The sequence below is a fragment of the Myotis myotis genome, unplaced genomic scaffold, assembly GCF_014108235.1.
Source record: "Myotis myotis isolate mMyoMyo1 unplaced genomic scaffold, mMyoMyo1.p scaffold_m19_p_1, whole genome shotgun sequence".
NCBI classification, from domain to species: domain Eukaryota; kingdom Metazoa; phylum Chordata; class Mammalia; order Chiroptera; family Vespertilionidae; genus Myotis; species Myotis myotis.
The window spans coordinates 199,599,963-199,624,110 of record NW_023416313.1 but is presented as its reverse complement, the minus strand read 5'-3'; the positions used below and the strand labels follow the sequence as shown (position 1 = coordinate 199,624,110).

Sequence of the window (24,148 nt, the reverse complement as noted above, 5' to 3'; positions counted from 1 at the left end):
TATCCCAGTTGCCAACTCTGTTCTGAGGATGCTGCCATTGCTCAAATGATTTTGGAATTCCTTAGAAACTGCTCCCAGTGTCCGTTTACTTCTGTGACTTGTTTCAGTCTTGTCACACTGTATTTGGGGCCCAGGATGATCTTATCTGGGTTAATCTAGCTTATTCGCTGGTCTTGCCTCTAATGTAACTATGGCTGTTTTTCAAAAATCAAATCTTCCCTTCATAGATATGCAAGCTCTGAGGGGGGGTGTGTTCTGGAAAGCCGCCCCGGCATCTTCAGGAGAAAGCCTCACAGTGGGTAACCCGCTCCCCAAGCTGACAGCTATGGAAGGAAGAATGCTAATTTCTAGGTTATTATTGAGGCTTATTGACTATGCAATTCATTCCGTCAAAAATATTTATTGAGAGCCCATTCTGTGACAGACACTGTGCTAGGGGCTGGAGATGAAGCCGTGGAGGAAACAGATGGACACCTCTACCGTGGAGCTTACAGTCACGTGTGGGGAGAGGACCACAGAACTACCTGGCCAGGTGCGTGCCAGGTAATGGTGAGGGGACAGAGGGAAACGAAGCAGGAGTGCTGGGGACGGGTGTTCAGGGGAGGTGTCCCTGAGAAGGGGACGTTTGAGCAAGACCTGAAGGAGGTGAGGAAATGTGGATGCAGCCGAGACACTCAAAAGGATTTTGAAATAAGAAAGAAAGTATGGCTGTAGCCCGGCCAGCATGGCTCAGTGGTTGAGTGTTGACCTATGAACCAGGAGGTTACAGTTCGATTCTTGGTCAGGGCGCATGCCCGGGTATGGGCTCGATCCCCAGTGGGGGGCGTGCAGGAGGCAACTGATCAATGATTCTCTGTCATCATGGATGTTTCTATCTCTCACTCCCTCTTCTCTCCTCTCTGAAATCAATAAAGATATATTTACAAATAAATAAAAAATAAATAAAAATATTTTTAAAAAGTGGCTCACGCCATTTTCAGGTTGCTTCCAAATTTGCTAGAGCAAGCATTTCCCCATGCCTTTCCAGGCTTTGCAGTTCTACTGGTAAGGGACGCATGATATTTGTCTAAGATTGATGAATCATGATTCACAGGAACCCAGCCCCCATTGTTGGTTGCTTCTTGATTTCTCCCCCGCAGCAGAGAAGCCTATAGTGAATGTGTACTTGTCAATAGTTGTTTTTTTTTGCTTCAGTTGCTTCATTTTCTTAGAATAAACTCCCAGGAGGGAGAGAACAGAGTGAAAGGGCATGCGGATCTCTGTGGCCGTTGCTACATAATGCAGTGTTGTTTGCCTAAAGAGACAATGTCTGTTTCTGGCTCTAAGACCCAGTCTGTTAACTCCTGGTAACATCCTTCCAGTTCCCCCTCAGCCTTCACATGAAGATAAACACGGACAGCTAGAAAAGCCAGCTGGAGAGCCTGGGATGGGGAGACTCGGGGTTGGGGGGTCCCCCAAACTGCCGGCCCCCACCCAGGCCAGATGCACAGGCTGATGGCGGCACTCACGTGAGCTCTGGGTAGACGTTCTCCAAGTACCAGCGGAAGGACTTGCAGTTCATCTTCTTCCTCTGCTCGATCCTCGAGGCCACACTGCAGGAGGAGGCCAGGCTCAGGCTTGGGCCAGTGGGCACGGGAGGAAGCCCCAGGGAGGGCTGGCCGGCTCCCTCCTTAGGGGCCAGGCCAGGAGGCTGGGTCTCAGCCAGCCCTCCAGCCTCTGCCACCTGCCTCAGGTCATTCTCTGACTGTTGACTTCACCCAGGTCTCCTGGCCACTTCTCATTTCTCTCCTCAAATTCCTGCTCACCTTTTAAGATCAGCGCAGCCTGCAGGGGGCCCAGCTTCAGGCTCCTCACTCCTGGAGCCCTCAGCCAGCGTCACACATACCCTCAGCACAGGCTCTTACCTCCACAGAGAGCAGAGCCCTAATGAACTCGAGTTTCCCTTTGGTGCACAACAAGAGGAACAGGTGGTAGAGGTCTCGCGGGAATCCTAGCCAATCAGACCGTCTAAGGTGTTGGTGGGCACACAGGTTGGTTTCCTCACCTTCCTCAGCGACACTGACCATCACGGCCACTGACATGCCCCTCACCACCTCTCTGAGCCTCAGTTTCTTCCCCGTAACCAGCCACCTCAGGAGGTTTTGGTGAGAATCAAAGAAATGAAGGGATGTAAGTGCTTAGCACAGGGTAGGTCCTCATAAAGGCTAGCTCCCACTAAAAGAAGTAGTCAGTGATAAAACTCTTTTTTTTAAGAGATAGCTATAAGTAAATAGAGGGAGGAAGATTCATTGATGATCACTAGTAATTCATTCTGACCACAGCCTTAAATAAGAAATAGATGCATCTCACATTACGATCCAGTTTCCCTGTATGCAAACACACAGACGCGTATAACTGAAATAACTGAAATATCGCAAAACACAACACCACCCTCACTGCCATAGCCTGTTGTTTTCCATTCTGTTCTGTACTGATCAACAGTGTTCTCAGTCCCTCTCATTTTTTTAAGACAATGCTAGTGACAACCCACTAAATTGATTTCATAACCAATCTGCATGTTGGAAATGCTTAACCAGACTGTAGTCATAACAGCCGGAGACAGGAAAATAGGCTATCAGCTCCCAATCACATTGGGAACAACAGGGGGTGGAGACAAAACCCGAAGTGTTTTCTGCAGACGGTTCATCCCTAAGCGCTCCCACAGATGTCCCTCTTCCTGCAGGCGGCTTGTGCACAGACACTTTCCACAAACAGCCCTCTCTGCTTATTCCCCCCCACGGACTGCATCCTCTTCAAGGACCAGTGTCTTGTCTCTGCGTTGCACATGGAGCAGGGGCTCCGTTACGAAGCGCACTGAGTGCCTACACGCTGTACTCTGCTCTGGCTAAAGCTGTGCCAACCTGGGCGGAGGGAGGCAAACAGGGCTGGGGGAGGGCCCACCTGCCGAAGGCCTTCCCGATGGCCGAGGGCCGGGCCTCGTAGTAATATTGCTTGTATTCGTCCATCCACACCTCTGCAGTGCGCTTGGTATTCCTAAAGGAGAGGAAGGAGCAAAAGAAGGTCACCCAGGCGGCGACAGAGGTAGGGTTAGGACCAAGATCAGTCCTAACTGATCTGTGCATTGATGAGACCATGAAGTGGTGAAAATCTCAGAAGAGGATGCAGAACAAGACTGATTGGGATGGTATAAATGAGCATAATCTTTTTGGAGAACAATCTGTCAATATCCACCAACTTATGTATACTCTTTGACGCTCCACTCCCATGAATCTATTCTACCGACAGACCTGCATGTGGGCAAGAAGGACATGTACAAGAATATTTGTTTAATAAACATTGGCAACCACCTAAAGGCCCATCGGTGGAGGAAGATGAACTACTTCTACATGACGGAGTACTGGGCCACCTTGGAAAACAATGCACGCTTGATAAGCCCTGATGGGGAAGGATGTCTGTAATTCAGTGGTGAGTGGCAGGACAGCGTGCTGCATAAATATCACAGAGCAGGGTCCCATTTACATAAAAACACAAACCCACGGTGTACGTGCGCCTCTCTCTCTCTCTCTCTCTCTCTCTCTCTCTCTCTCTCTCTCTCTCTCCATGAATTGTAATGTGAAAATGTATGAAAAGGCCTGTGGCTAGGGATATGGATGGGCAGGCGCTGACCAAGTCAGAGTCAGGACATGGCGTCTGTGCCATGTGAGTGGGGGCAGCTCCCAGTCGGTCATTTGGCTGGTTTTCCAAGACCCTCAAGGACAAAGATAGTCAAGGCAACAGCCCAACTTCATCCTTCCACCCTGAAAGTACCTGGAAGGGGAGGTGGGGGAACCAAGGCCCAGAGAGTGGGTGGCTGCCGAAGTCATTGACAGGACTGGCTCCCAGCTCAGAGCTCTTGGTTCTGTGACCTACCTGATGTAGGTGAGGGCGTTGCCCTCGGGGAAGTTGTAGGGATGCCGTTTCCTGAAGACATGGCCCACCCGGCTGCAGGGCACAATCTCCAAGCTCCCTCCGCACATCCACACCCTGAAGGAGAGCTCTGCGGGAGAGGGGAAGGGAGAGGGAGTGTCAGGAGAGGAAGGAGTCTGTGGGCAAGTCCCTCTGAGTGAAGATGGGGAGGGGCTGGCCTCCCTTCCCCTTGTGTCTCACTGGAGGCACCTGCTGGGGTCGGAGCTCCTGGGTTGTTTACATAGGTGCACTCACTTCTGACCTCACCACATGCCTGTGCACACACACCCTCCCTACATAGCCCCCCAATACACACACCCACCACACACCCCCACCACACACACCCCACACACCCCCTCCACACATATCCATCCCCCCACACCCTCCACACACACACCCCACACACACTACACATACTCACACCCCCCCACACACACACCCCCTCCACACATATCCATCCCCCCACACCCTCCACACACACACACACCCCACACACACTACACATACTCACACCCCCCCCACACACACACCCTCCACACATATCCATCCCCCCACACCCTGCACACACACACACACACCCCACACACACTACACATACTCACACCCCCCCACACACCCCCTCCACACATATCCATCCCCCCACACCCTCCACACACACACCCCCCCCACACACACACTACACATACTCACCCCCCCACACACCCCCTCCACACATATCCATCCCCCCACACCCTCCACACACACACACACACACACCCCACACACACTACACATACTCACACCCCCACACACACACACACCCTCCACACATATCCATCCCCCCGCACCCTCCACACACACACACACCCCCCACACACACTACACATACTCACACCCCCCACACACACACCCCCTCCACATATATCCATCCCCCCGCACCCTCCACACACACACACACCCCCACACACACTACACATACTCACACCCCCTCCACAAAATCACCCTCTACACACATCACACACACATACCCTCCACACATACCACATACACACACCTTCCACACACCCACCCTCTACACACTCTCCATACAATGACCTCCACATACACCCCCTCCACATACACCACACACATCATACACAGACATCTTACCCACACACCCTCCACCCACTCTCTACCAACATACACACCCTCCACACAGACATCCTCTACATAGACACCCTCCACACACTCTCCACCAACACATACACACACATTCTCCACACACATCACACACAGACACCCTCCCACAACTTCCACCACCACACACACTCTGGGCTCTGGGGGAGCAGTGGGAAAGCTTTGAAGGAACACAAGACCACAAGTAGAAGGAAAAGTGAATCAAACGGCAGCATCACTTCCAGCCTCTGTCCAGAGAGCCCGCACAGACACAGCCACATCTGCTCATCGGCCTGTCTGGGCACCTGCGAGGTTGGAAGACCAGCCACCAACTAAGCCGGCTGGCTGCCCCCACTCCCTCCTGCCCGGGGTTTCCACGTACAGGCTGCTGGCCCTCTTCCTGCGGGCGTGGTGGTGACGCTGAGCGAGCGTTTGCACATGAGTAGAACCCAGTCTATCAGGTGAAGTAAGTACAATGGAGAAAAAGGAGGCCTGCGGGGGATGGGAGCGGGCGAGTGGCACTGGGGTGGGGGCGACAATTTTAACTAGGCTGCTTAGGGAATTTTAACTAGGCTGTCCCTGAAAGGGGACGTTCGCACTAAGGCCTGAAGGAGGTGAGGACCGAGTCATGCGGCTCTCAGGGGAGGGGCATGGCGGCAGAGGGATAAGCAAGGGCCAAGACCTGGAGGGAAGAGCATGGCCGGCAAGGTCGAGGCTCAGCAAGGAGGCCCGGCGGCCGGAGCGGAGTGAGGTCGGGCAGAGCCGATGGTGTGTGTTTGCCGGGGAAAGGCAGGCGTCAGGATTTGGGTTTTGCTCTGAGTGATGCAGGGGCCCCGGCAGGGCCTTGAGCAGTGGAGTGACAAGATCTGACTGCGCTTTGAAAGGATCCCAAATCTAACTCCCAAGGATTTCACATCTCCCGCCGCCCCCCCCCCCCCCCCCCCACACACACACACACTCACACACTCAAGGTGGACTCTGGCTCCTGAGTGTGGCTCTCCCAAGGCACACAGGAATGAGCCTGAGGTTGGGCATCTCCCTTTCTTCAACAAAGAAACAAAACGAAAGGCCCCAACCACCAGCAGCAGGAGTCTCCCAGCTCAAAACTATGGCTAGCCAGAAATTCCTTTGAATTTCTTCTAAGAAACAAAACCGGCTCCGGGACCCTCCCAGTTCACCTTTCAAGTCTCCCCACCACTGAGCCCTTGCCTCAGGCAGAGTGTGAAGTTAGCTATTTGATCATTCCCTTGTTTCTCTGTCAGGCCCCAGCCTAAAAAAAGAAGAAAGAAAGAAAGAAAAGAAGAAAGGCCTCTGGACGCAGGAGCGACCCTTGGACCCTTGTTTCTCAGTCTGTAAGTCTTTACAGGAAACTGGCTTCACTTAGGCCTAACACGTGAAAGGTCAGAATGCAAGGTTCACTGCACCCCAGGCCCTAAGTTACTCCTGGTTTTGGGTTGGGATCGGGCCTGGATTTTTGTTGTTGTTTTAATAATTTCTTATTGATTTCAGAGAGAAAGGGAGAGGGAGAGAGAAACATCAATAATGAGAGAGAATCATTGATCGGCTGCCTCCTGCACACCCCCCACTGGGATCAGAGCCTGAAACCCGGGCATGTGCCCTGACCTGAATCGAACTTCCTGGTTCATAAGTCAACACTCAACCACTGAGCCATGCCGGCTGGGTGGGATCAGGCCTGTTTTAAGCCCCACTGCTCATCTGTTTCCTGATCAGGGAGAGAGAAGAAAGACCTGCACCTCACGTCTCAGAAACACAGACTGTGATTGATCACACCTCCCAGCACTGAGGAGGCTCTGGGCTAGGTGTGCCACACACCTGTGAGACATGGAGTTTCCTGACTGAAATATGGAAGGCAGCGTCCACCTCAGTTTTCTCACCCGTGAAATGGGTGAGATACCACCAGCCCTATTTACTTCGGAAGAAGCCCTGGGTAGGATGGAAAAGAAAGCAGTGAGAAAAAGTGCTTCACAGGACCAGGTCCCTGTACTAGAAAGAGTAAGAACAGGCCTCTGATTTACAACCTCAAAGTACCTGCCCTGCTTTGTGGACATCTGTAGGATCTCTTGGTGCCTTCTCCACCTGCTCCTAGTCCGGGAGGCTGCCTGTGTGGGCTGCACCACTGGGCTTCCTATCTGCGGGGCTCAGGTTCAGCCAGCAGAGGCACCAGCAGAGCAGAAGGGGGAGAATGAGGTTGGGTGTCCTCCCCTGACCTGGGAGCTGTGGGCTGGCTACAGGTGCCCCAAGACCACAATTCCTGTTGGAGGGCGCTCCTCCCCATCTTTCAGACCTGGGGGTGGTGACACCTCAGGAGCAGTCCCCAGCCTTGCCCAATACCAGGCTGCTCCTGTGGTTCTCTCTCTGGCCCACACTACCCTTCAATAACCCCCTTAAATCATCCACGTTGGGCGTTCCACCTTTCTCTGGCCTTTATCTAACCTGAGCCTCACCAGCAACCCTCGGAATTCCCTGGTTCTTCCCTTTCCTTCTGGGGTTAGAGTTCCTACAGCCTCAGAAGTAGTGATAATGGCTATCAGCACTGTGACATGCATTTTATTTATTTTAAATATTTGTATTGATTTTAGAGAGAGAGAGAGAGAGAGAGAGAGAGAGAGAGAGAGAGAGAGAGAGAGAGAGAGAGAGATAGAGAGAGAGAGAGAAAGAGAGAGAGAAACATAGATGAGAGAGAAACATCAATCGGCTGCCTCCTGCATGCTCCCTCCTGGGGATCGAGCCTGCAATCCAGGCATGTGCCCTGACCGGGAATGGAACCAGTGACCTCTCAGTGGATGGGACACTCAACCAATTGAGCCACACTTGCCGAGGTGCCATGCATTTTAACTCATCGTCGCACTTAGTACTCATAACAGCCCCTTGAGTAAACTGAGGCTTAGGGAGGCTTTAACTTGCCCAGGGATGAAAGCTTGTAAGTGATAGGATTTTCACCCAGTAACCCAGTAACCAGTAACCCAGGGTACTGGTTAAATGTAAGTGGTGGGATCAGATGGCCAGGATTTGCACCCAGGCTTACATTTAACCCGTCCCCTCTACTGAACACACTCCCAGACTTTCTGGCAGGGAAGCAACAGGTGTTCAAGCTGTGGTCCATGATGCCGCCTGTATGTTCTTCCACATACATATCTAGCCATGTGGTCACAGGCTCCTCCTAATGACCCAATTCTCTTTGCTTATGAGCTGTGTGGTTCTGGACAAACTACTTAACCTCTCTGTGCCACAGTTTTTTAATCAGTAAAATGGGGATAATAGTACTTTACCTCAGAGGGTCATTGTGAGGATTAAGTCCTTAGAACAGGGCCTTATGAATAGAAAGTGCTCAGAGTTACCCGTTATTAATATTGCTGTTAACATTTCCCAACTTACCAAAGTTCTCTCCCCCCCAGATATCCATCTGGGCATCATACTTTCCCAAGTGGTTAAACCAGGACTTGTCAATCACAAAGATTCCTCCAGCTATGACGGGCGTCCTGGGAGCAAGGAGATGAGAGAAGTAACACGTGACCTTAAGAAGCTGGAAGCTCCTCCACATGATCCCGGGGTCCCAGGACCCCAGGCCATTGGCCCCAGAATCCCCTGCGTGCAGAGTCCCTGGGGCCTCTGTCCTCTCTGTCCCTGGGGCCCAGAACAGAGTGAGCACTCAGACTGTACTTCCTCAGAAGCCCCGGTGACTGATACGGCTTCCCAGCAGCCCCCCAGGCCCCTCCCCAGGGGAAGAAGGCTCTCTCCGGAGCTCACAGTGGCCCTGACCTTATGGGCTTGGTGGGGTCTGTCCGGGCAATCTTCTGCTCCAGAGGGATCTGCTCCCACTTGAAATGCAGGCTCCAGTCGAATCCTAAGGGACAGACGAGGGTGAGGACGGAGCTCAGGGCTGAGCCTTTGGTGGCTGTTGCCCCCTCACTCTGCCACCCCTCAGAGTCTCCCGTGATCCGAGCCCAGCTCACAGAGGGCCCTGGGCAATTCGTGCAGTCATTCCTTCATTCAGAATGAGACAGGTCTCTGCCCCTGTAGAGTTCCAATCTACTGGGTAGGATGGAGACTACAAGATCCACCAATGAATGGATAATATGTCAGTCGGGAGTGAAAAGTGCTAAAAAAAGTAAAATAAAGGAAGGGTGCCCATAGTATTCTGGTAAGGGCAGTCAGACGTTGCTCTCTGTTGAAGTGACATTTGAATATAGACCTGAATGAAGGACTGATCCATGTGGGTTTCTGGGGGAAGGGAATTCCAGGCAGTAAGTGCAAAGGCACTGAGGTGACTTCCCAAAGGAGAAATGCCTGGCTCCCTTGAGAATCCCACTCAATCCCAAGAGCTAATTAATGGTTATGTCCACTTATTGGAAGTCGGGCCCCAAATATAAAATCCACTCTGCCCATGCGCTCCCAGCAATAGATTCTCTGGAACAGTCTGTTCCATAGAACTTGCTGCAATGATGGACATCTTCCATATCTGCACTGTCCAATATGGTGGACACCAGCCATGTGTGGCTACTGAGCACGTGAAACGTGACTAGTGCAACTAAGAAACTGGATTTTGGATTTTATTTATGTTTAATTGCTCTAAATTTAAGTAGCCAAATGTGGCTTTTGTCTATTGTATTGGACATACAGCTCTCCAGTCTTGACCAGTGCTGTCCAAAGGAAATATATATAATGCAAGCCACAGTTGTAATTAAAATTTTCCCAATAGCCATATCAAAAAGCAACAAGAACATATAAAATTAAATAATACATCTTTAAAAAAAATATCCAAAGTATTATCATTTCAACTTGCGATCAATATAAAAAGTTACTAATTAGATATTTTACATTCATACTAAAACTTCGAAACCTGGTGCGTATTTTATACTTATAGCACATCTTAATTCAGACTAGTCCTATTTCAAGACTGCAATAGCCCAACATGGCTTATGGCTACCATATCAGACAGCACAGGCTACTTCCAGGGGGTCCGTGTTAGGAATTCACGTAAGGTCGAGGGTTCCCCTCCCCCACCCCAAAACAGCTGTCATATCATGTCCATCTACCAGGACTTGGCCATGGTCCCTGGGCTGGCATCACTTGGAAGGGTGTGCCAATGTTTGGGGGAAGAGACTGGCTTGACTGCCACTGATCGTGCCAGGAGGCTGCCACTGCTGGCTCGGCCCTTTGTCCCCACCCAGGGCTCAACCCACTCCCTTTTCATTTTCTGGAAGTAAGGGTGTCATGAGATCCTCTGGCACAGCTGGGAAGAAGAGCATCACGCCAGGGCTGTGGCCTGCCCTCACCTGCCTGGTTTCTGGTCTAGAGCCCCTCCCTTGGGAGCAGGACCCACCTCCGCGAAGGTCAGCCGATGCAGCAAGGTAAGCAAAATTATCCAGACTGATGACGTCAATGATGGGGCTCACCACGCGGGTGTGGTCCTAGAGAGAAAAGGTGAGATGGTGTGAGGCCAGGGACTCTATGAATAAAGGGCCAGCTGCGGCTCTGGGAGGAAGCTCTCCGAGGCCTAAGGCCATGTACTCAGCATTTCCTGCAGAACAGTTCAGGCTCCCAGGAGGGGTCCTTATCATCACATCCAAGCTCCTGGAAGGTCCCACCTGGGTCCCACGGGCGCAATGCTCTCCCAGCCTCTTCCTCTCACGTCATGTAGAGCCTGCTGGAATCTCACCTCCTCGCCGAAGCTTTCCCTGATTGCTCTAGGCGGAGGATTTCTTCCTCTTTAAAGCTGCTCTCACAGTCACAGTCTAGACAATTCCCGGGAAGGTGAATCACATGCTGCCTGAGGTAGTTCTTCTGCTGCTGGTTTGAACTGTTGTTTTATTCATCGCGCCCACCTTCATACGTGTTTGGGTTGGATCTTCCCAACTGGGCCGCCAGCAGCTTGGGGGCAGGGACCCTGTGTTCCGTGGGTGTCACTCCTTTCATGCCGCATCCACTTCAAGGTCAGACTTACTACTCCCTTCATCACCTCCAAAACGTCGGTGGGTAATGCCAATTTTACTAAAGTTCCTTTTTTAAAAAAAAATCCTCACCCAAGGAGTGAGGATATTTTATTTTTTCCACTGATTTTAGAGAAAATGAGAGGGGGGTAGTGGGGGGGGGGGGGGAGAGGAAGAGAGAGAGAGAGAGAGAGAGAGAGAGAGAGAGAGAGAAAGAGAGATGTCTATGTGATAGAGACATATTGATTGGTTGCTGCCCACAGGCGCCCCAACCTGGGACTGGGAATGGAACCTGCGACCCTCTGGTGCGAAGGCCAACACTCTAACCATTGAGCCACGCCGGCCAGGGCTAAAGTTCTTTTTATTGGGGGGGGGAGGGTAGTGGTGGTGCTGAATTGTCATATAGCACATGTGAAGCTTAGCGCCCTCTATCAGCCCTCTGTGGAGGGACATGGGACAGAGACCCTTCTTTCTCTCCTTTCTCACACTCTGCACTGACCCTGAAAATCCTCTTGTCTGAAACTTGGAATCTAGCCCCGCCCCTCAGTTCACACCCCGTCTCAGGACCACAAGCCTGGGGGGTGGAGGATCAGGGAGACCATTCATGGTTTCTCTGTGGGGCCTCACTGTATCCTCCTTAGAGACTTTTATACTGAGATATAATTCCCATTGTTACAGCAATTTTATTAGATATAATTGATATACCGTAAAATTCACCATTTAAAGGTGTGAAATTCAGTATTTAAAATTTTTATTTATTGATTTTTAGAAAGAGAGGAAGGGGGAGAGAAACATCGATTTGCTATTCCACTTATTTAGGCCTTCATTGGCTGATTCCTGTATGTGCCCTGAGCAGGGATCGAACCCACACCCTTGGCGTATCCAGGTGTAGCTCCAACCAACGGAGCTACCGGGCCAGCGCTCAGTGGTTTTCAGTATAGGCACAAGGTTGTGCAACCACTGTCTAATTCCAGGACATTTTCATCACCCCCACAAAAAGCCCTGCACCCATTAGCAGTCACTCCCCCCTACCCCTGCCCTCCAGCCCCTCACAGCCACTAATCCACTTTCTGTTTCTATGAATGTGTTTATTCTGGCTATTTCACATAAATGCAATCATATAATATTTGTTCTTTAGTGACTAGTTGTTTTACTTAGAATTAGGTTTTCAAAGTTCATCCATGTTGTAGTACGTACAGTACCTCATTCTTTGGCATGGTTGAGTGACACTTCATTGTATGGATATCCCACATGTTGTTTACCATTCATCTGCTGTTTCCATGTTTTGGCTATTCTGAATAATACTGCTCTGAACACTTGTGCACAAGTTTTTGTGGGGATGTTTGCATTTCTCTCGGGTTATGTCCAGCAGTGGAATTGCTGGGCCGTATGGTAACCCTGTTTAAACATTGGAGGAAATGCCAGACTGGTTTCCATAGGGCCGCACTGGTGGACATTCCCACCACCGATGCGTGACTATTTTTGTCCCCATCCTCACCAGCACGTGTTACTGTCCACCTTTTTTATTGTAGCCATCCTATTAGGTATCTCACTGTGGTTTGGACTTGCACTTCCCTAATGACTGAAGACTGTTGAGCATCTTTTCATGTGCTTGTTGGCCATTGTGTATCTTCCTTGAAGAAATGTCCATTCAAATCCTGTGCTCATTTTTACATTGGGATGCTTGTCTTTTGATAGTTGAGTTGTAATCACCTCATCTGTCCAAATCCTCCCCATTCTAGAGAACAGCAGGCACATAGGAGGGGCCCCCTGCCCTCATCTCTCCTTGAGAACGCTGCTCTCTCCTCCCTCCTTCTCTGGCTTCCCAGCCTAACCCACCCACCCGCACCCCTCCCTGCCTCCCCGGGAGGAAATCAATCATGCCCTTTTCTGTAATACCTTTATAGCTCACTCAGGCTTTCCTCCCGTTTAATCCTCACAGCAACCCGGTGGGACAAATATTACAATTATCCCCATTTTCAGATGAGAAGCTCAATGAGGTGGTCACTCAGGAGGCAGCAGACCATTTAGGCTCCTACTCTGCCTGCCCAACGCCAAAGACGGTTCACACACCCTCATGCCAAGAACCTGGCGGGCACATCCCCGAGCCAGAGCTCCCCCGGGGACAGACAGACTCACCTCCTTCACCCGCTGCAGCAGGGGCTGCAGCCACTCGGCGTTCACCTCACAGTGGCTGTCCAGAAAGGTGAGGACGGCGGCTGTGGCCACGTCCGCCCCGCGGACCCGGGACCGGATCAGCCCTGCAGGGGCAGCGGAGGGTGGTGCTGAGCCCATCGGCTGCCCAGCCATCCCACAGAGTCTCGGGGTGCTCCGCCCACAGGAGCGCAGGTTTCCGAGTCACTGTGATTGAGCTTTACTTTGTACTTGTTTATTTCCTCTTTTTCTTTCTCTCGTCCATCCAGTAAGCGTCATTACTCCAAGGCCATTCTCAGAATGCCCTCCGTGTGCTAGACACTGTGCTGGGCTCTGGGGACCCACTGGTGAACAGTCAGAGATCAGGGAATGGGAATTGCAGTAAAGTGTGGTTTGACACCAAAGGAGAACCAGGAACCAAAAGCCTTTCCCCACCTCCGGGAACCTCACGGTGGTCCCCTGCAGCCGCACCGTCATGTGTGACGTGGAGGGACTCCTCTGCACGAGGACAGGCTGGAGTGAGCACGCGCCCCCTCACTCACCTTAAGCATGTTATTTACCTGCTCTGAGCCTCAGTTTATCACCTTGAGATTCAGAGAGAGCACAACCCCTGCCTGTCGGGGGGGTTCCTGGTGCCCAGGAGGCCTACATGTGCTAGGTTCTGCCCTGCGTCCACCCCTTTCCCCACAGGCTCGCCCACGGCTCACCGACAGTCAGACAATAGCCCGGTCAGGGGTGGGGAATTACCTGGTGAGGCGGGAGGAGGCCCAGCTGGCCCTGCTAGGACAGGCGGAAGGGAGTATGGCATCTGTCCCATCTTTTCACTCCAGAGGTAGCTATAAAGCACCTAATTTAAACCTCCTTCATTTAATTACATAAATTCACATCTATGTTGGGCAAAACCCCAGGGAATAGCACATTCCCACCTAAAGGCACCTCACAACCCTGTATAATAAGTCCTCACTTAATGTAGTACATAGGTTCTGTGACTTTAAGTGAAATGACATATAACAAAACCAGTTTTTTGCCATAAGCAAGAACTAAGTTCCTATAGCAACTCATCAATGTTATAATGAAACCACATTATTTGAGGACCTACTATACTTAGAGATTTCTCTCTAAAGGTCCATTCCACTGTGAAGGTCCCCTCAGCCTGACTGGCCTTTCTTAAATATGCCCATCACATAAACCCATCTCCCCCCCCCCCCCCCTCTCTCTCACACACACACAGACACACAGACACAGACACACACACACACACACACACACACACACCCCTACCTTCAGTGGCTCCCTACCATCTGCCTTATCAAGTCTAAATGCCTTTCTCTGGCTTAAGGTCCTCTGTCATCTACCGTCACTCTGCCCATTCCCCCTGCTGACCGACCGGATTCTCCTGGGAAGGGAGAGTGAGCGGAAGGAGGTGAAGAGGCTGGGCTTTGGGGTGATCCCTCTTCCTGGGTTGGGATCTGGGCTCCTCTATTCATCCCCTCCCTGGGGAAATTACTGAACCTCCTCAAACCCGTTTCCTTATCTACAAAATGGGGGTTATGGGCTATTATGAGGACTGACCGTGAAGAGCAGAAAAAGAAAACGCCCGCGACAGGATGAGCGCTCGCGCGGGAGGAGGGCTACTATATTCCCCGTGTGCCTCCCCGACCCTCGCCTCTGCCTGCAGCGTCGGGAGCCTGGAAAGCCCTCCCTTGCTCGCTGTCTCACAGCGCCCCTCACCCAATCAAGGCCCACTCCCTGGTCACCCGCCTTCCTCCGGCACCCTCTCCTCTGATCTCCATCCTAATAATTATAACCAGCCTGTTGCTGTGAATTATGACTCCTCGGCTGCATCAAAGCTCTCCCAGGGTAGGGACCATGTTTTAGACTTCTTCTGTGTCCCCTGGAGAGCAGTCTTATGCTGTCGCTGATGCCTAAACACCTCCTGGTTAGAAATGAGGTCCGTCTGCTTTATTCTGCCTTTGACTGTCCCGAAGCATTTCTATGTGGCCTATCTCATTTAATCTTACAATTACCGTGCAAGGCAGAAAGGGAACTGTTACTATCCCCATCTCTCAGTAGAGCAACCTGCCTACAGTCATGCTGGGACAGGGGCGGACCTGGGAAACAGGAGGCTCCTTCTAGGGACTTTGGTTCTCGCCACAGGAATGCAGCAGGGCCATCCTGGTTTGCATGACACAGCACCCAAAGGGAGTGGGGCGTGCAGAGGTTTAGGCCAACAGGGGTCTGCGGTGGCACCAGGGTCCAAGAGCTTACCTTCCCTCCGGTCGTTGCGCAGGCACTTGACCTTGGGGATCCTGGTCAGGAGCAGACAGTCTTCCGCTGAGGGTGGAGAGAAGGAGGCTCATTCAGGTCACAGGTGGTCTGGCCACCATTGGAACTGCCCAGGGCCAGGGAAAGGGCTGGGGATGGGCGGCATGGAGGAGCACGGTCATCTCCAGTGGGCCTGGGTCCCACTCCCAGGCCAGACTAAGGACTGCCTGTACTTATGGCTTTGCCCCCAGGGACGCCAGAGAGCGCCAGCACCATCACCAGTCTAACATCTGTGGAGCTAGACTGACAGGACAATCTTCTCCCCGTGACAGCTGTAATAAGGAAGGAGGCTGCTGATGCTTCAAATGTTTAAAAATGTCATCTCGCCATAACCGGTTTGGCTCAGTGGATAGAGCGTTGGCCTGCAGACTGAAGGATCCCAGGTTTGATTCTGGTCAAGGGCATGCACCTTGGTTGCGGGCACATCCCTGGTAGGGGGTGTGCAGGAGGCAGCTGATCAATGTTTCTCTCTCATTGATGTTTATAACTCTATATCCCTCTCCCTTCTTCTCTGTAAAAAAATCAATAAAATATATTCTTTAAAAATGTCATCTCATTGGTGTCCCATCAAAACAACACCACTCCTTCCCCTCCTTGTGGTACTGGGAAGGGAACTTAGAAAAGACTAAAGACTCCAGGGATTTGTGGGGGGTGGGCAGAGGCCAGCAGGTGATGGTCAGGGCAGCCTCAAGAGGGCTCGCCTCGACATTCTGGGGAGATGGGGGTTTGGAGGGTGCAACGAAAGAAGGTGGATACTTACGATCTGAACTGAAGTCATCCACTAAAATGATCTCCTGGATCAGGCTGGCAGGAGTTCGGTTCAGGACACTGGAGCAGTGACGGGGACAGAGGAGCCCAGATTTAGGGGCCACTTCTGTTTACTTCTCCCGGCCATGGGGCTCCCCCCACCCAGCTCGGGGCCAGCACACTGGCCATGGGCAGTTGCTTGCAAACCTTTGGGCCCTGATCAATGAATGAGCAGCACCGTGTTCCTCAGGCTCTGCTAAGGGCCCGCTGACCTGCTATCTGGCCCCTCAGGCACCTGGAACCCCCCCGGGTGGGGGGTGGATACTGTCCTAGTTTGGTGGTTGGGGCAGGACCTGCAGCTGCGCTGGCTGCGTCCGGGGGCCCAGCTGGACGGAGCTGCTGCCTGGAAGGCTATTGAGGCTTGTTCAGGCCTCATGAGTCAGGAGAAGTGTTTTCAGGAAGCCCCCCGATGCTTTCCCTCCCATCACCCCCACCTTCCTCTGCTCCCCGGGAAAGGAAACCCAAGCTTCTTTTTCTCTGGAATACCACTGGGCATGCCTTTTGGGATCCTATTCTCACTAAGTTCATTAAAGAAGCAGGGTGGGTAGGAGTTAGACTTGACCACAGGGCCAAGCTCAGAAGGACAGAGGGGCACCTGTCTCCGAATCACTGACAGGCACCGACTGAGCTGGCATCATCCACCCGAGGCCTCACGTCCAGCCCTGCCTCTCCCCATTCCTGACCCTGAATTTCTGCCCTCCTCCTAGGAACCTGGCCTTGTGTGGGGCTGTGCATCTGCTAACAACTGGACCTCTGGGGTGTCCCCGACCCTGATTCACCAGCCCCGGCTTCTCAGAAGGCAGGACTCTCCCTCCCAGGGCCCGCTGGTCTTCACCCGTCGGGCCACAGCACCCCATCTCAATGTCCTCCCCCGCCGAGGGCTCAGCAGACCACCGGGGCCTGGGGAGCAGGCCGCTGAGAGAGGTCCCGGCGGGGGCGGGGGGGGGGCTCACCTCTTCACCGTGCGCAGCAGGGTGGATCGGGCCTCGTTGTGGAAGGTGATGATGACGCTGGTGGCCGGCAGGTCCGAGGAGTAGGACAGGGATGGACAACTGGGAAGGGAGCAGAGAGGTCAGAGGGCAGCTGCGGGAGTGTCCTCAGGGCAGGTTTTGAGGCTTGTCTTTGTCCAGCCTGCTGCCCCCCCGGAATACCTCTGTGGGACAGAGAAATAAAGCCTGCAGCCAGGACGTGGGTCTTGCCCATTCACACCCACACTCCATCCAGCCTGGAGTCCTCGGAGGGACCCCACAGGCGGGGACCCTCATCAAGGTTCCAGCCATGTGCAGGCACTGCCCCAGGTCTGGTCCCACAGACACAACTCCCTGCCGATGGAGCAGCCAAGAGACAAGACGGGGGGTGGGGGGGGGGGGACTTTTGTTTGTCTTTGACACCCTGCAGCTTCTTCCTTCTTACCCCCCACTCCCAGTGACATTTGGTAGGATCTGGAGAGCAGTCACCCCCAGCCTGCTGTGCTGTGAATTCCTCCCTCTCACTGCCCATCCTAACAGCTGCCTGCTGACACCAGGCAGGGAGCAGCCTCGCCTCGCCTCCGCCTCTGCCTCTCCGGGGCTCCTGAAGGAAACTGGCCTCTGAGAAGACAGCAAAGGCAGCTCCCGCCAGTCCACTCCCTCCCCAGCTGCTCTTGCTCGCCATCCCCAGACACCACATTTTTGGCCCTTGGCTCCCCCTACCCCCCACCCCCACCATGAAAAGGGAATGAAAACACTCAAACACTCCACTCCTGCCAGCCTTCATCTGTCTTTCTGCGAAGGCGTTATTCACACTCCTGGGGCCTGGGGAAGGCGGCCACGGGGCTGGTTTTCATGGCAATCTTCTTTATTACAATTGCTCTCTGACTATTCTAGCAGTGACTATTTTTTCATTACAGCATTCATTCCACTGACAGCAGCTTACAGCCAAATTCCCAGGCCCATTTCTTGCAGAGCAGATGGGAGGCCCACCAGCCTGGGGCCCCCATGGGAGAAATCCTGAGAGGCGGCAGAATAATTCTCCTTGAGGGGGAATGCGGGGGGTGGGGGGTAGGAGAGGCAGGTGAAATTCACCAACCCACCACTGCCTTGGATTTGAAGAGTCTCATTTTAAAATGTGTGTATCCCCAAGAGGAGTTTCTCATGTAAGTTCTTTAGTGAACACTGAGAGGTTCAGAGTGGGGGTGGGTGGGAGGGAGGGCAGTAGTGACTCGGGCAGCCTCTCAATTCACAGATTTGGGACAGCAGAACCTCCAGGCCCGGCGTCTAGGTTGGCCATGGTCAGGGCTGCCCATAAAAGGCCTCTGAGTGGAGTTGCATGGCCATAACCTTGCAGGCTGGTGGAGAAAAGGGGAGACTGCCCAGGACTGAGAATTCCCAGGGCCTGTGCTAGCCGTTAGACCTGGGCGGGGGCCTTCCTGGGGAGCGGGCCGCTGCCCTGTTTGGTAGCATGAATTGTTTCTGGAGGCCGACAAGCCTGGCTGGGGTTAAGGACAGGGAGGACAGTCTGGGGCTCCCCCAGCTCCGCATTCATCTCACCTTGCACAGGCTGCCAAGCCCACTGGGCTTCAGGCACACCTCCATGAGCGACAAGGCAGGTCCCCTCATCTCACACGTATCTTTTATAGCTGCTTCCGCAGAGCAACTGACCTGAGTTTTCTCTCCCACCCTCAAACAGGGCCAGCCTGGCGCTGGGTGCTCGCTCACCCTCAAACCAGGGCCGGGTGCATAGCTGGGTCCAACACGGCCCTATAGCATCCAAAGCTGCAAGCACATGGGCGGGTCAGCTAGGACAGCCCCTTGCCGCTCTGCCTGGTGTCTGCACGGGGAGCAGAGAAGGCCCCCTTACCAGCCTGGCTTGGCATGGAACCCTCCCCGGAGAGAGGACGCTGAGGGGAATCATGAAGGTATGTGTGCGTGGAGGGGGTTCAGGGGAGGAAACAGTATGAAGACGAGGAGGGCGGTGGGAGGGGCATAGGATGGGGGAGCATAAGTGAAAGGAGCAGAGGCTCCGAGGGGAGGGGGGCGGCTCCCACATCTGGGCAAGGAGCTCAGACTGTTCCCGTAGGTGAGGGCGGAAGAGGAGAGACCGGAGGTAGCGACTCATGTGAACGAGACAGGACACAAGGGCCTGAACCAAGGAGGGGGCTGACTTGCCCGAGGTCCGGCACTCACACTGGGCGGAGTCGGAGCTGGGATTTAACGGGGGAGGTGCCCTTGGTCCTGGTCTACAGTCTCTCCCAACTGCTACCCTGCGAGAACTAAGAACAAGACTGGGAAGCTTTCCTGGGAGTTTCAAGGAAGTGAGGGCAGAGGGGCGGGAAGAGAGGAAGGAAAGGGATGCCGTGGGCCATGCACAGCAGTCCACGGTTCGCAGTGTGGGCAGGGCTGTGGCCTGTTTTCACCTGGGGCACCCCCAGCAGGGCACAGGGACACCTGGGGGTGGTCCCCTGGCAGGTAAATCTCACTGGGACTTCAGCTGAGGTGCTGAGGGGCCTCCCTGGTCCCAGCTGGGAAGGTCTCCTTGGGGCCACAGGAGTCCATAGCTGAGGGGGAGGGTTTGCAGTCTCAGTAAGTAGACCGAGTCTGAGGAAATCTCCCTCACTTCTTAAGTCCATGTAGCTGAAGAAAAACAAGCTAACTGGGGTTGGCCCTTCCCTCCACCTTCCTTTCTCCGTCGGCACCCTGGAGGCCACACCTGTAGTGACGGGTGTCCCGGATGGGTCGGTCTGAGGTCAGCTTGTCGCTCTCCAGCTGGTTGAAGGCGTGCTGCCTGTAGGGGTCCTCTCCGGGCTTCAGCTGCTTGGCTGCCAGATACGCCTTCTCATCAAAGCCTCTGGAGGGTGTTCCTGTCACCTGCGACAAAGGTCAGCATCAGAGGGGCCCCAGGACAAAGTAGCCGCTGTGCAAGGTCCACTGACTGCCAGGCGGGAGCCAACAGCAAGACCTCATTTGTCCCTGACCCCAACTCCGTGAGCAGGAGATCATCGTTTCCCCCCCATTGTACGGATGAGGAGACTGAGGCTCAAGAAGTCAAAAACAGTATTTGCATGTGTGTGGGGCAGGGGATATATGGGAACTCTTTGTACTTTCTGCTCAATCTTGTAAACCTAAAACTTCTTTAAAAAAACAAACTAAAACTGCTCTTTAAAAAACGTAAAGGCTATTTTTAAAAAAGACTGCCCTGGCTGGTGTGGCTCAGCTGGTTGGAGCGTCACCCCATGCACCAAAGGGTTGTGGGTTCAATTCCCAGTCAGGGCACATACACAGGTTTTGTGTCCGATCCCCAGTCGGAGTACCTGCAGGAGGCAACCGATCAATGTTTCTCTTTCACATCAATTTTTTTCTCTCTCTTGCTCCCTCCTCCTTCCTCTCTCTTTAAAATAAAACATATCCTTGGGTGAAGAAAAAAAAAAAAAAAGATCAAGGTCAGACCTAGTAAGTCACAGGTTCTTGATTCCAACTAGTAGTTTTAAGTCTGAAACCCATACTCTTTTTTCTATTTCTTTTTCTTTTTTTTTTTGGAGGGAAATAAGGGGGACAGAGAGAGACAGAGACATTGATTTGTTATTCTGCTTTTTAATGCATTCACTGGTTGATTCTTGCATGTGTCCTGACTAGGGATTGAACCCACAAGCTTAGTACATCAGGATGATGCTCTAACCAACTGAGCTACCCAGCCAGGGCTAAAAACCATACTCTTTTGTTAGTTTGTTTATCTTCACCCAAGGATATTTTTCTATTGATTATTAGAGAAAGGGAAAGACAGAGAAATATTGATGTGAGAGAAACATATCGATTGGTTGCCTCCTGCACAAGCCCGGACCAGGGCCTGGGCCAGGGATGAGCCTGCAACCTAGGTATTTGCCCTTGACTGGAATTGAACCCAGGACCCTTGGGTCCACAGGCTGACGCTTTATCCACTGAGCCAAACCGGCTAGGGCCTGAAACCCATACTCTTGACCACTTCTGTATGCAGGATATGGAGAGAGTGACTCTGAAGCACACCCGACCCCCAAGATGTGGTGTCCTGAGGAAATCGCCAGGAGATTGGAGGTTGCCAAGCAGATTGACAGTCTCTTAGGGGTGAACTTGGGCCTGACACTGGGCTGGGTATGATCAGTAAAACCCAGGGCTTCGACAAGCTGCTACACAGAGAACTACCTGTAAGGACAAGCAGGCTCTCATAGGCTAATGCCAGAACTGCTGGGAGTCAAGTGCACAGACAATGATGCATCTTCTCAGGGACTTGCACTTGCTGCTGAAACAGCCTCACATCAGACCTACTGGGCTCACGGTGCTAAGTGCCGGGCAGTGATAGATGACAGATGCCATGGCCCAGACTCCCTCCTCTCAGCCACACCCTACTCTGTGCTCCCAAAGTCCCCCCCTGAAAGACACTAGGGAAGAACACATCTGAGACAAATGGATGAATCCTGACATCTCATTATTTGAGCCAAACTGCTGGCCAGGCATTCCCAGAATGCCTTGAAATATCATCAGCTGTGAGCGCCTTCCGACTCCAACCCTTCCAGCTGCCCAGCAGCCTGGGCTGGAGCTAGGGGCGCGCAGAGGCAGCAGGAAGTCGGATGAGAATAGTTCATGCACAAACCCCTGCAGGAGGACTCTGTCCCAGGCCTGGTCCCTAGAGAGATGGTCCCAGGAAGGCAGCTGGGCCTGTGGAACAGGAAACCAATGTATTGGGTGAGGCTGGGGAACATCCACCAGCAGCCCAGGGCCTCCATGTTCCCGAGAGCCCAGCTCCCAACCTCACGAGTCGGAAAGCTCCAGGGAGCGCTGATCTCCCTGAAGGGCGCCACTCTGTAGTGTTCCCGCCCCCAGTTGCATCCCATCCTAAGAGCCAGTCCCTGAGCTCCCTGAGGTCAGAGCCAGGAGGGAGATTTCTTCCTGCAGCCACTGGCCCAGCCAGCCCCAGCTACACATGGATGCTCAGGGTGTGACAATGGCCACGCCTGTCGCACTGTGATATTCTGAGTTGGTGCTATGCCAAGGGCTGGACAGGTACAGCAGAGCCTGAGTGGTTTAAAAATCCATTTCAGGAGAGACTGAAGGAGGAAAGGAAGGAGGGAGAGAGAATGTTCTGATATGAACCCAGGATTGCTGGGAGGACTAAACTGTCCAACTTGAGAGTGAGAATGAGAGAGATCCTCTGTGCCCTTCCCACCCAGGAAAAGAATGGATGCTACCTCTGCCCCCTTCTTCCTTACTTCCCCCTCAGGGTCAGGGAGATGGAAAGCAAACTCCAGTTGATGGTGGAGGAGTTATACAAGAACAACTGCAGAAGCTCCCACAGGGAGAGGATGCCACTTAATTATCCTTCAAGTTGAATGTGGGAAATAACATTTATTCATTCAGGACCTATGGTCACTCTGTGGGCTCAGAACACCTCCGAGCCCTCTTTTCACACTCACCCATCACCCAATAAACACTGACAGAGAGCCACCACCCTCCCGCCACTGGGGCAAGCTCCTGGGGGCTCCAAGGCACTGGAGCACCCGTTCATTTGCTTACAAGTGCTTGAATTCACTCACTCACTCACTCACTCACTCATCCACCCATTCGTTCAACAAAGGTCCGCTGAGCACCATTCGTGCATCAGGAAGTGGAAGGAATACTTCTGAGACGGGTGCCCCACCCACGGCCTGCTGTCCTCCTGCACCTCGTCCGCAGCTTCCGAGGGGCCACAGGGAATGCTGTGGAAGAGCAACTGCTCAGGCCGCGGCTCTCGAGAGAAGTTCCTCTTGGGCCTTAAAACTAAGCCAGACGCCCTCAAAGATGCTGTCAGGAACCCCTGCTGCTCCCGCCCGCAGACCCATAGCCCCCAGGGGTCCAAGCCTCCTGTGAGACAGCTGTGAAGAAGGGTGCCGTGGAAACACCAGGCCCACCCCCTCCCAGAGGCCTTAGCTCTGCTTTCCCCAGCAGTCCCCGGGGTTTGGAGCTGAAACTTCGCTTGGCCCTGTGTCTGCCAAGTGGAGGGAATACTGAGGACGGGTGAGAGGTGACGTCGGCAGGGCTGTCACTTCCTCTCCATCCAGCGCCTTCCTGGCCTCACGCCAGTCACCGCCCAGTGCGCCTCTTCCTCGGACATCTAGCCCCAGTTCACACGCCCACACCACCGCTCATTCCCTCCCAGCTCGCCAGCTCTCCTTTCCCATTGGCCCTGATCTTTGATCTGGAGACTTCCAGGCCTTTGAATGTCCCCTGGGTGCCACTAACTCAACACCTCAAAATGAATTCCTCACTGATCTCCAAAGCAGCTGCCTCTCCTGCACGGCCTGCTGCGGTCCCATCCTTTGGGTCCTCCAAGCCACAAATCCAGGGGCCCTGATGCCCTCCCCATGCTCCACAACCTGATTTAGACCCCTGTCCTGGGTGTCCACAGGCAGTATCCTAGGGGCATCCCACTGCTATTAACACATAGTTACCGAAAGCCTGGTATATGCAGTCACTGTGCAAGAGGCTATGAAGACAGAAATAAACACAAAGCAGTGTGGCCCCCAGAAGAGGAATCTAGGAAACCGGCCCCCTTTCCGCCCCAATCCCACGTAAGGCTGGCCATGGAGGATCATGAAGAAGCACCCACCTCCAATGTTACTGTTTTTTTAAAATACGTTTTTATTGATTTTTTTAGAGAGAGAGAGAGGGAGAGAAAGAAACATTGATGAGAGAATCATTGATCAGCTGCCTCCTGCACACCCCCTACTGGGGCTCAAGCCAGCAAGACTGGGAATTGAACCAGCAACCTTTCAGTGCATGGAATGATGCTTAACCAACTGAGCCACAGCGGCCCTACCTCCAACCCCAGAGCACAGTTAGCTGGAG

At 53.1% G+C, this 24,148-nt stretch overlaps 1 protein-coding gene and 1 pseudogene across 2 annotated transcripts in view; one reads left to right on the top strand and one right to left on the bottom strand.

Moving 5' to 3' along the window:
* GALNT16 (polypeptide N-acetylgalactosaminyltransferase 16) overlaps positions 1–24,148 on the bottom strand; it is an 84,789-nt gene that overhangs the window by 7,134 nt on the left and 53,507 nt on the right. For both annotated transcript variants that reach the window (XM_036311110.1, XM_036311111.1), the window contains 11 exons: positions 20,004–20,161; positions 17,270–17,368; positions 16,270–16,337; positions 15,453–15,518; positions 13,170–13,291; positions 10,424–10,511; positions 8,860–8,944; positions 8,476–8,579; positions 3,910–4,036; positions 2,941–3,033; positions 1,509–1,592 (listed from right to left, as the gene is read on the bottom strand). In XM_036311110.1, coding sequence (XP_036167003.1) covers positions 1,509–1,592; positions 2,941–3,033; positions 3,910–4,036; positions 8,476–8,579; positions 8,860–8,944; positions 10,424–10,511; positions 13,170–13,291; positions 15,453–15,518; positions 16,270–16,337; positions 17,270–17,368; positions 20,004–20,161 — 1,094 coding nt within the window. The remainder of the gene's footprint in view (positions 1–1,508; positions 1,593–2,940; positions 3,034–3,909; positions 4,037–8,475; positions 8,580–8,859; positions 8,945–10,423; positions 10,512–13,169; positions 13,292–15,452; positions 15,519–16,269; positions 16,338–17,269; positions 17,369–20,003; positions 20,162–24,148) is intronic.
* Positions 1–24,148, top strand: part of LOC118657210 — a 52,667-nt pseudogene that overhangs the window by 15,823 nt on the left and 12,696 nt on the right.